This window comes from Salvelinus namaycush, chromosome 30 (assembly GCF_016432855.1).
Source record: "Salvelinus namaycush isolate Seneca chromosome 30, SaNama_1.0, whole genome shotgun sequence".
NCBI classification, from domain to species: Eukaryota; Metazoa; Chordata; class Actinopteri; order Salmoniformes; family Salmonidae; genus Salvelinus; species Salvelinus namaycush.
Genome location: NC_052336.1, coordinates 26,706,864 through 26,719,049, shown reverse-complemented (window position 1 = coordinate 26,719,049; position 12,186 = coordinate 26,706,864). Strand labels below are relative to the sequence as shown.

At 41.4% G+C, this 12,186-nt stretch overlaps 1 protein-coding gene and 1 long non-coding RNA gene across 3 annotated transcripts; one reads left to right on the top strand and one right to left on the bottom strand.

The window, feature by feature from the left end:
* The first annotated feature begins 396 nt into the window (after positions 1 to 396).
* LOC120024917 lies at positions 397 to 1,009 on the top strand. The gene is made up of 2 exons (XR_005472957.1): positions 397 to 481; positions 684 to 1,009. It is a non-coding gene; the product is annotated as an uncharacterized LOC120024917 (long non-coding RNA).
* Positions 1,010 to 1,380: 371 nt separating this feature from the next.
* Positions 1,381 to 11,922, bottom strand: LOC120025126 (mitochondrial carrier homolog 2-like). Of its 2 annotated transcripts, none has more exons than XM_038969565.1 (14): positions 11,719 to 11,922; positions 11,292 to 11,534; positions 10,172 to 10,256; positions 6,021 to 6,127; positions 5,674 to 5,700; positions 5,501 to 5,557; positions 5,128 to 5,185; positions 4,951 to 5,002; positions 4,799 to 4,858; positions 4,441 to 4,534; positions 3,982 to 4,029; positions 3,600 to 3,667; positions 2,247 to 2,322; positions 1,381 to 2,123 (listed from the first exon to the last, which is right to left on the bottom strand). In XM_038969565.1, exons 2-14 carry the CDS (start codon positions 11,376 to 11,378, stop codon positions 2,037 to 2,039), a joined length of 906 nt encoding a protein of 301 aa, XP_038825493.1. In that variant the 5' UTR covers positions 11,379 to 11,534; positions 11,719 to 11,922; the 3' UTR covers positions 1,381 to 2,036. The 2 variants fall into 2 exon arrangements, with proteins under 2 accessions (XP_038825493.1, XP_038825494.1); XM_038969566.1 differs by having other exon boundaries at positions 11,292 to 11,529.
* Positions 11,923 to 12,186: the final 264 nt, after the last annotated feature.

Genomic DNA, 12,186 nt, shown 5'->3' with positions numbered 1-12,186 from the left:
ATTATCGACAACATCAAGTCTTTCCAAACTGAGGTCAGGAGGACTTCGAGTTAGGTGTTAGCCAGACTACTATATTGTACGCTGACACCTTGACTTTCTGATCCTCTTCTGCCAGGTTATCGCTGCCACTAACAGGGTGGATATCCTAGATCCCGCACTGCTGCGTTCTTGACGTTTTGACCGTAAGATTGAGTTCCCAATGCCCAATGAGGAAGCACGAGCCCGCATCATGCAGATTCACTCACGCAAGATGAACGTCAGGTTCGGACCAATCCACTATGCTTCATCCTACATTAGCCAAATTGATATGCATGTTGTGATTAAATGTACTGTCTAGCTCAAAGTTATACACTGGTTCCTCATGTATTTTTCAGAATCTGATTGGTTTTGTTCCCACAGCCCTGACGTCAACTACGAGGAGCTGGCCAGGTGCACTGATGACTTCAACGGCGCCCAGTGCAAAGCAGTGTGTGTGGAGGCGGTGAGTCATACCTCTCACACTAAACCAGCCCTATTAACTAAAGTACAGTTACGCTGTTTCCTTTCCCCTGGTGAAATACTGTTATCAGTCACCTGTGTCAAGGTTTTGATTGGAAGACTTAATTTGCCCTTTTTTCTTAAAATATATCAATATATTTAGGAACAAGAACAAACAAGGATTTTACTTTCTTTCCTTCTTCCAGGGTATGATCGCCCTTCGCAGGGGGGCAACTGAGCTCAATCATGAGGACTACATGGAAGGCATCTTGGAAGTACAAGCTAAGAAGAAGGCCAACCTGCAGTACTACGCCTAAGACTCTTCAGGGAAAGTGTGTGATACTCTCCTATTGTATCCAAAACATGAACCAATCTGTATTATTTGTGCAGCCATAATAGTCCACAGTGTACAACACTAATTGCCACTTCTCACTCTTTGGTGCTTCGGAAGTTGTTTGGTCTGAGGCTGGGACTGGAGACATGTTTTGGTACCAATGGTCCATGAAAGAATAAAAAAAGCTTTTTTCATTAAGCCATTTGGCTAGATGGAAATAATTAACAAGCTGTGGCAGACATTGCCACATATTTCAGATGTTACCATTTACAAATATTATGAAAGGGGCATTTTGCCACCATATTCGGGCTGTTACCTGCGCGTACTTCCGATGGGAGTGTCAAAAGGACCATTTTGTCCGACAGTCGACTTCAGTTGTACCTTTGACAGAAACAGCCAATGTACTTCTGTGAAACTAGTCACCTATTGTCATTCTATTCAGTTTGTGTTGCAAATGTTCAGGGTGTAACTTGTCTGAAATGACTCGTTTTGAATCAATGTTTCAGGGGACTAGCTACACACTGGAGAATGAGATCAACAGCTTAAAACCCAATGCTGTAAGAGAGAGCAAGAAGTCCAAAAAAGCATCTTTATTTGGATCAGTCAAAATGAGTTAATACAAGCACCTGACTGCTTCGACAAGGCCATAGACATGTCAACTCATTCTCCATAGCTCAGTGTGGCCCCAAGTTACCTTAACGCATCCATTTCTTATCGCATGATTACATACATCAATACAAGGTCCCAATTCCCAATAACTTTTGAATTAAACATTACATGCAGATTAGCTAAAACTTCCATCTTATATTCAGAGCACAGGGAGGGCCTCCACTCCATGCCAGCCAGATATACAGGGTATTCCGAAAGTTTGTATATTGGCAATAATTGACATACGATTTAGTCTCCCATCACAGAAAGAGGTGAACTGGGAACTATTGCAATCTTGTTTATTCCTGGATTTAGGTGAAACGGCTCCATTTAATTATCCTGCAGTACAGTTTTACAAATTTCTATATATTAAAATAAAGCTCTTCACATTTCCAATCAAAGCAGCACATTGCAATTTTATCTTTACTTGATGACAGACTCGGACAGGTTGTTTAAAAAAAAAAAAAAAAAATCGTAAACAAGTGCATACAAAGGATTAGATGCCAGCGATCCACCCCCTTTCAGGCAATGTCAATTTATATTATTACAATTAGATTCTATGCAGGTAGTTCAAGACTTAAAAAAATCTCTTCTGGTCGATTGCATACGTCTTCCCCACAGGCAGCTTCCGGAAAAATAAACTGTTGCCTCTGCTCATGTTTCCCTATGAATAGAGAGAATACAAAGACAACAGGAACAGCTTAATGGCACTCATTTTTAACACGTTAACCAACGTGAATAACTAAGGATCTTATGGTTGCAAGCCATGTCTGTTGCAGCAACCTACCTCTAGGCTCAGGTGCCTCCAGCAGTCCACCCAGGTTGGATATATTGAAGCATAGGGAGGGAGGCCGCCAGCCAGACTGTAAAAGACAGGAATGCTTACATGGACAGCCAACCTCAGACATAAACCACTCACTACAGGGAAACTTTAAAAAAGGTCCAATGGAGCCATTTAAATCGCTATCAAATCATTTCTGGGTAACCGGCACCTTACTGTGATTGTTTTTAATTGAAATGGTCTCAAGCAAGAATTTTCCTAAGACTGTTGGAGTGAGGGACCTATTTGGACGAGCCTTATATGCGAGGGATATGTAACCTGAAAACTTGCCGTCATTGGCAGAGGTTTGAAACTATGGATGGGCGATACGGCCTAAATCATACCTCTTTCTTTTTAGTTATGGCTGTTTCACAATTTATCAGCCCCCCCAAAATAAAGGTTATCCAAATAAGCTTTGTTGTACAATTAAAAAAGGTCAAATACACTACATTTCAAAGAGTCAGCAATAATTAACAAATTCAGGGCGTGTGAAATTATACATAGTCTAAATAAGCATTCCACTAATAATTTTATTGGTTCAACCTGCTTTTTTGGAATACTGTTTGAACAGCATCCTAGTCTATACACTTTGTTCAGATGTTGGAAATCAAGTGACCTACCTTAAGCTTATTGCACATTTAGAAAACAGATTAGACAGTCTTTGGCTAAAGTGCTGCAATGCCGCACGACAAACTGATCATAAATTTTACAGGATCAATATTCCCATTTTAGTTGTCTGCTCTGCGTGCAATTTGAGGAGTGGAGACAAAGGGTATCGTTAGAAAGGCTAGTTTCTCTATTACAGTAAAATAATGTTTCGGTGTTCATATGACCGATTCTGTTTAACCAAACCTCAAATGCAAATAGAGAGTTGAATCCACTTGTCAGAGAGGAAGAAGTCATCTCATCTATGTTGTTGTGAGTGGCAGGGGAGGGGTTTGGTGTGTGTAAACAGAGAGGAAGATGCAAAGCGTGAGGTTTCACTCTCGCCAAAATAAGCCCAATGCGTTTCCATGGGTTTTATTTTGGACCTTAGCCTGCCTTCGGGGCAGAGACACGAGCATCTCATTATATACGCATCTTTGGTGTAAATGGGAAGGTGTACACAGCACAGAAGGATCGAACGAAACCAGAACAAGGGGACAAATGCTCCTAAAAACAAACTTGGATTCTTGTGATACAGGTATTTGGAATATTACCCAAAAACAAATTCATTTGATATATCGCCCAGACCTATTTGAAACGCTTTGTGTTATTGGTCTATGAACTTACACCAACTGGTGATGTTGGTGTAAAAAACATCCAAACGCAGCTACTTACCCGCAGTTGTTGACAGCCATGAGGTTTGACACCAAAACAAAGGGGTATGTGAGCATACTGGCGAAGAACTGGAACACAAGAGGGAGATACTAAAACAGTCCAACAAATTGACAACATCAGCAACGAAAGGCAATACATTAACATTTTAGTCATTTAGCAGCTCTTATAAAGAGCTTCTTTATTTAAATTTTGTACTGGTCCCCCGTGGGAATTGAACCCACAACCCTGGTGTTGCAAGCGCCATGGTCTACCAACTGAGCCACACTGGACCCCAATAAAAATCCCATCAACTGTTTATTACCTGTATGGTATTAATAGGTTGCCTGTGTTATGGTCTTACATTGACAAATTATAGATTTAAAAACAAATGTTTTACACTTACCCCAGTCACAGCCTGAGAGCAATTCTTTATTTCTCCTGTGTGACTCATCTGTGAGGAAAGGATGAAAAATAAAATAATCACTTACCCATACATTCTACACTGACAATGTACTTCTGTACAGGATCGTAAAAAAAAAAAAAAAAAAGTGAGGTCCACATCTACTTTAAAGGCCCAGTGCAGTCAAAAATGTGATATTCCTATGTTTAAAAATATATATATAGAATACCACACTATGAGGTTGGAATAATACTGTGAAAATTATAATGCCCTTTTAAGTGTAAGAGCAGTCTGAAAAGGCCGCCTGAATGTTCAGCCTGTTTTGGTGGGTTTTGGCCTGCCTGTGAAAACAATCACAGTAAGGTACTTCATTGTTACCCAGAAATTATTTGACACGGAAATAAAGACAGCGGCATTGGACCTTTAAATAAGTGTCAAAATCCCCAAATCCATATGACTTACTGAGTCGTCAATGGCGTATGTGTTGACGAGGTGGGCAAGCATGTTGCAGATCCACAGAGACAGTACGTCACCCAGCAGACGAGGAATAAGGCCCCTGCATGAGAGCACAGCTATTAGTCAGAGGTTAAGACGACAGGGAAAAATAGGTCATGGTACAGACATCCAGAGAAAACGGCCTCTAGACAACAATTAATTTGCAAGATTCAGGAGCAAGCATAAACCTACTTTTAAAAACAACTTCAAAAAGGATTGACTGAATTTACTGAGGTCAAATGTATTTTAGTAATTTAGCAGGTCAAGACTAAAGGTTGCCCTTGATGAAACATTGGTCATGTAGCCAAAGGAAGATCATACTTACGCAAAGAATCCCAGAACTCCTTCATTCTTGTAGACAGTGACGATGGAATCAAACACTCCACTGCAAGAAAACAAGAAACATTTGTAATTTTCAGTATTACATGGCTATAAATCGTATAAACACATATTGAACTTAGGTTAAGAAAAACTCACCTGTACTTGGTTTCTCTACCGATAAACTGGACCATGCATCTCAAGGTGATCACTTTGGAACAAACAGAAAATAAACCATTCAGAACCCAGTATCCATGCAGTAATCATTATCCTATGAGAACATTTGAGGCAAAGGGTGACATGACAAAAGTTGCTCGACACAAACGGTACAATTACCATGGAAGGGGTGCGTGACGATCGTGGCACAGGAGCGGGCTATCATCTCTTTGGTTGTCTGGTAAAAGAAAAACAGAAAGAATGGAGATGCAGAATTTGGGAGAAAACATGAATCCAGTTTGGACAGCTTAAGCTGGGGATAATTCCCCTTACACTAAGAACCATCTCCGCTAAAGATATTAACTTACTTGCGTACGGTGAAAAAACACAGCTAAGCGACAATTTACAGAATAAGGTCTGTTCAAGCCACATCTAACAGAACTGTGAAACAAATCTGAATATTTTGATTGATCTTGGTTGTGTCAAAAGCAATAACATGCTAAAAAAAGACATCTGTCAAACCATCTGCTTTACTGGACAAATTAATTCATACCTCATTCACAACATGCTGTAAGGATCCCTCTTCAGCTTTCTGACTGGTTCCAGAGACCTAAAAAAGATTGAAAACTGACCATCCATATCCACAGCCTGCATTTAAAAGATAAAAGATTTAATAAAATAAGAGAAAATTATACAATTAATCCATAACCAGGCCAAAATATTTACCTCATATTTGCCTGCATCCTGGCATCTCTGTTAAAGACAGCAGTGATTAGTTCAACAGAGATCCATTTCCATAGTGGTGTGTCGACACATTGCCATTTATGAATTTAGAAACAAATAGCATTTATCACACTCACCATCCTAAGACAGTGAAAGGCCAATGCAGTTCAAGTCAGTCAATTCCCAAGCCAGCATATAGCTTATTCTCTGACGAGCATGACTTTCAATACAGAATGTGATCACATTTCCCATTCATTTATGTTTGAGGCTAGACTACTGCTGAGGTCTGAAAACATCAGATAACATTTATTTAGGAAGCTACATTAAGCCAGCTTGTTAGTTAGACCCACCTGCAAGACTCTGCTGTGTACAAGGGTGCCGATGGTCCCTGCACAGAGCCTGGGGGCTAGGCCATTAAAGAGACCTGCCTTGCCATCAATCTTTATGATGTGCTTTGCTAAAAGACAGAAATTAGAGGATCAAAAGGACACAGAAAATATGTTCATTAGTCAGACTGTATGGTACGGATTGGCCAGTTATTTCCGGTAGCCTACTAGTTGGAGTTTAACATCAAGATAAGTCTAGTTTTAAATCCATCACTAGTAGTGCTGCGCAGGTTGACTCATAACCCCGCGGTATATCCGCTGGGCGGGCTGGTTTAGTATCACGAAATATTGTGTGAATGAAGGCCAGGTTGAATAAAGAGAAAACAATACCTTTAAAAAAAAAACGATGTATCTATAGGCAAAATAGATTTTTTCTTTCATTATTTTATGCCCTCTGGCATTAGTGCCTATGCATATAAGCTTTAGGGCCTAACTGTACACCAACCAAATATCCTACACGCCAACCGTCAAACGCTTTTGCGAACGGGCAGAAAGAGTTAACATCGATCCACGGAGGCAAAAAGGACAATGTTGGAGTTTAATTCAATAAGAGAAAAGCCGCGAAATGGAGAGTTGAAAAAGATTTGGAAAGATTTGGTGAAGTGGTAAAAGAGGATGATGGCAGTGCCGGCTATGTTGTGTGTGATGATTGTGAGGTGCTATAAAAATTTGGCAGTCAAGACAGGGACTCAAATAGACCTATGGCACGTCAAGGGAACTGTAGCCTACTGTTCAGATGGGTTAAAATGGAAGCTGAAATCTGACTGTAGGTTTGTAACCCCTCACATAGCCTTAATATGAACTCCTGCAGAATTAAGCATTTCTTGCAGTAAAATTATTTACCAAGTGTAGGACACATTTTGACTCGGGAACAGGAGTGGAGAAATATGGTTTATTTCTTTCAGCATCTTGAGAGCATGCAAATCCACATTTAGATGCCATCTGTAGAGATGTTATCTTTATCAGCATCATAAAAGCTGATTGTATTTCAACCACATAAAATATGCATCCAAGCCTAATTGAAATCTTTCACAGCCTTCCATTTCCTTACAACCGGTGAAACTAATGTCATTTGGAAAGTTAGCCAAATTTTTCCTTGTTATTTATTTCATTTTCTTCCCAGTCCCTAAATGTCTCTGCTCCACAAAAGAAGCAGAGATGACAGAAAACTTTACTGATGTCAACAAGATTGCATTCATTCTAACGATTTATGACATTCTGGTAAGCAAGGGCTTATTTAGTCTTCTAGGCCAACATAATGACAGAAGATAAGCTGCATGTATCAAATTTAGACAAGTTGACTAACGAATAGCTTACCAAAATGTCGGAAATATAAGCACCAACATAACTTAAAAATTAGGCAAAATAAATCGTGCACCCTGTCAACAAAAATGGTTTGCCGTCTGACTAGTCTACAGCACATTTTATATATTATGCTTGATCCGAAAATGTGTTCGTAGGCTCCGTATGGAGGGTGTGACAATTGCGGAGCCTCCGGAGGCACGCAGAGGCCTAACTGAGCGCCGTAGTCCGTACTGAAATGTCGTGTGCCTCCCAAATTTTTTAACAACAAAGAGCTTCGTATAGCTCTTGATTGATATGATTGGTTGACAGTAGGTGGGAGGTCCTGTATAAACAGAAACTCACTTCCTTGACAACTTCCTTCACAACAGCTCTGCACTGCTCCAGTACACTACATGATCAAAATTATATGGACACCTGCTCATCGAACATCTCATTCCAAAATCATGGGCATCAATATAGAGTTGGTCTCCCATTTTCTGCTATAACAGCCTCCACTCTTCTGGGAAGGCTTTCCACTAGATGTTGGAATATTGCTGCAGGGACTTGCTTCCATTCAGCCACAAGAGCATTAGTGAGGTTGGGTACTGATGTGGGGCGATTAGGCCTGGCTCGCAGTCGGCGTTCCCAATTCATCCCAAAGGTGTTTGATGAGATTGTGGTCAGGGCTCTGTGCACTCCAGACAAGTCCTTCCACACCGATCTCGACAAACCATTTCTGTATGTACCTCGCTTTGTGCTTAGGGGCATTGTCATGCGGAAACAGGAAAGGGCCTTCCCCAAACTGTTGCCATAAAGTTGGAAGAATGGAATCATCTAAAATGTAATTAATTGTATGCTGTAGCGTTAAGATTTCCCTTCATCGGAACTAAGGGGTCTAGTCCGAACGATGAAAAGCAGCCCCAGACCATCATTCATCCTCTAACAAACTTTAGTTTGCACTAGGCATTGGGGCAGGCGGCTTTATCCTGGCATCCGCCAAACCCAGATTCGTCCGTCGGACTGCCAGGTGATTCATCACTCCAGAGAACGCATTTCCACTGCTCCAAAGTCCAATGGCGGCAAGCTTTACACTACTCCAGCAGACACTTGGCATTGCGCATGGTGATCTTAGGCTTGCGTGCGGTTGCTCGGCCAAGGCAAGGGCTCCATTTCATGAAGCCTTTACACAGCCTGGAAGTGTGTTTTGGGTCATTGTCCTGTTGAAAAACAAATGATAGTCCCACTAAGCACAAACCAGATGGGATGGCGTATCGCTGCAGAATGCTGTGGTAGCCATGCTGGTTAAGTGTGCCTTGAATTCTAAATAAATCACTGACAGTGGCACCAGCAAAGCACCCCCACACCACCTCTCCCATGCTTCACGGGGAGGAACCACACATGTGGAGATCATCCGTTCACCTACTCTGCGTCTCACAAAGACATGGCGGTTGAACCAACAATCTGAAATTTGGACTCAAAGGACAGATTTCCACCGGTCTAATGTCCATTGCTCTTGTTTCTTGGCCCAAGCAAGTCTCTTCTTCTTATTGATATCCTTTAGTAGTGGTTTCTTTGTAGCAATTCGACCATGAAGGTCTGATTCACGCAGTCTCCTCTGAACTGTTGATGTTGTGATGTGTCTGTTACTTGAACTCTGTGAAGCATTTATTTGGGCTGCAATTTCTGAGGCTGGTAACTAATGGACTTATCCTTTGCAGCAGAGGTAACTCTGGGGTTTCCATTCCTGTGGCGGTCCTCACGAGAGCCAGTTTCATCATAGTGCTTGATGGTTTTTGCGACTGCACTTGAAGAAACTTTCAAGAAACAGTGTGGAAATGATCTGAAATGAGTGCAGTAAATGCAGAAATTGATGAAAATGCTGAAATTTATTTTTGGTTGAAGTTGAGTTGAACAGTATAAAACAATCAGAATAGAGAAAGACCCATTGAAATCAATTAGAATGTATAGTTAGCTTACGCACTTGTGTACTGCGCTGTAACGTACAATCAACCTTATTTTAGTGCCCAAAAAACGTAATACTTCCAGGTCATTTTCTCCACTTTCCAGCAAAATCAATGACGAGACCTTCCAGTCTCTGCATGACTGAAGGCAATGAGCTCCGTTGGGTCTTTTTAAAAAATGTCACGATTTAACGTACAGCGTCATGGCGGTCCGTTTCTCTCAACTTTTCTCCAAAACTATCGAGCCATTACCATGTAAATCAAAGCTTGAATAGAAACGTAGTTCACACCCCAGATTTTTATGCCAACACAGTCGCATTAGTTTTCATTGCGGCCTCATTTGAATGCCGCGGTGGCGAAAATTTGTACGGAATGGGGTTAGTTAACAGTATTTGTTGGCACCCTTGGATCGGTCTCGCACTACTAATAAAAGCAAATGTGCCGTCTTTATTTTTAATACCATTATATTATATTTTGGCCATATCGCCCAGCCCTATTCTGTACTGTCTTTGGTATTATTTTGCTATTGCCTCGCGCATAGGCAACTCGAAAAGCGGTTGTGAAATATGAACACGAAGCTCACATATTTTTGAAAAATGCAATTGCTATTATTTTCTGTGAATATCATTTAAAATAGTGCCAATTTAACACCCTACACCTGCTCCCTACTAGGCGTAGTTTATACGGGACTATCTTTCATATTTCACAACCGCTTTTCGAGTTGTCTATGCGCGGGTCAATACCAAAATAATACCAAGGTGACCTGTAGAGTTACGACCCACTTACAACTAACTTGTGCAACCAGCCCGATGCTAATAGAAAAACCAGCTAATCATTTTGGAAGTGTGTAGACTGGAATTCAGGTCTCACCATAGGCAAACAGTCCTGGCAGCTGGTACACTTGTCTACCAAACAGGTTTCTTCCTAGGGACGGAGGGAGAGGTTCATGTCCAACCTGAAAAAGGAGTACATGTGCAATTGCCATTTATTAGGCTATCTGGGTAATTATATAATACATTGCAGTGAACGTCAGTATATGAGGCCAAGTGTCAGTCAGTTATATAGTTAGAATTAGTACCATTTGCTAGGCTAGCTAGCTAGATTAACAATATGCTACATTTGTTTTACTTTCTTTGCAGACATTTGACACAGTACAATTATCATACATCTTATCTGACAACAGCACACATAGTAATGCATTATGATCCAGCAAACTAAGTTACCCGGTCGTGTTATAACCTTACTCATTTGCTAGCCCGCGTTACTCGGGTGAGTGGGCCAAAGGGCACCCATCCTGTCATGAACGTTTTGAATGAGAGCTAGTTACGTTAGCTGGCTAACGTTAGCCAGTCGTTATTCTCAAGGTATTGATAATGTCACACAAATTAACATGATAGCTGGCGAAATAGGGTCATGTCTAGTTGGGATACTGTGTCAAATTTAGGTACAAATTAGTATTTTTTGTGCATTTTAGCTAACCCTTTCCCTAAACTTAACCTAATTCTCCCAACCTGTTACAGTACATGTCATTGTTTATCATAACCTGCTACTTAAAGTCAAATTTGACAAAAGCTGCATCCCTACTAGATAAAACCGCTAGATATAAATAATTGTAAAACAATGTAATTGTTTATCTGCGACAAAACGTCGAAACCACTTCCTTAGTTAGCTAACAAGCTAACGTAGCTTAGCTCCTAACCTTTGCGTGGCGTCAACCCCCTAGCTACTAATTCTAGCTAGCTATAGAAACATAAGGTTTGAAACGATAAGTAAACTGCGGTTTAGGTAATATATTGTCATGAGATCAGCTTGAATTTATCAGCCGTGGAGTATGGAAAGTAACGTTAGTTCTAGTTAGCTAGCTAGTCGTTATGGCTGTTGTTGCAGCTAACGTTAGCTACAGTAGCCTGTCAGTTACAGAAGCGGCCTCGATGTAAAGCTAGCAGGATCAAACATTCTGGTTTGTTAAATCTCAATATATATATCTTACCTGAACTAGAACTTTGATGTACATGAGGGGGTGGGAAAGGACCGTTAATCCAGACCCCAGAAGTACTTGGCCACACGTGTCCGCCATTATGGAGCAAACTAATAGGATTCTTCTCCTCCCACCAGCCGGGAAGAGAGGAAGGAAAGGAAGCTTCAGTAGGTTAGTAACTCAGCTCACATGACACAGAAGAGGCCGCAGATTCTTCAGATGACTTTGGCGAAGACTTCATAGGATCGTACTGTGCTGGAATATAGACGTTTTAAATAATTTGTTTTCATCCTCTCTGAAAGATTAGTGGCTATATCAATTTAGCGCATACACATACAATTTTAGTAGGCCTAGACATCTGAAGGAATAGTGTTATGGTCTTACAATCTTGAGGTGAAAAGAAGACCATGAAGATAAAAGTTTAAAAAAGCACACCCACCATCAGCTCTGCAGTATCCAAGCCGACCTTTGATCAGACCAGAGTTGACCCATCAACCAGACCAGCGGACCAGTCGACCAGACCAGTTGGCTAACCAGCTGACCGTCAACCAGACCAGTGTTGACCAGCTGACCGTCGAACAGACCAGCGTTGACCTGTTAACCAGACCAGCGCTGAGACACCCGACCAGACCAGCATTGACCAGCAGACCGTTGACCAGCTGACCTTCGACCAGACCAGCGTTGACCAGCTGACCGTTGACCAGACTAGTGCTGAGCCACCTGACCAGACCAGCCTGGACCAGACCAGCGTTAACCACCTGTTGACCAGACCAGTGCAGACCAGCCGACTGCAACCAGGCCAACATTGACCTGCTCACGGGGATGATGCTCGCTACTTCAATGAAGAAGTCAAATCAATCTTTGCCAGCATAGATGGGGGAATTTGGCCTCAATACGATGTGCAAGT

Coding starts and splice junctions, on each gene's coding strand:
- LOC120025126 (XM_038969565.1), bottom strand. CDS start 11,378: ATGGCGGACACGTGTGGCCAAGTACTTCTGGGGTCTGGATTAACGGTC. Junction 5,558..5,673: donor AGGATGCAGGCAAATATGAG/GTAAATATTTTG, acceptor AATCTTTTTTAG/GTCTCTGGAACCAGTCAGAA. Junction 2,124..2,246: donor GGAGGCACCTGAGCCTAGAG/GTAGGTTGCTGC, acceptor CTCTATTCATAG/GGAAACATGAGCAGAGGCAA.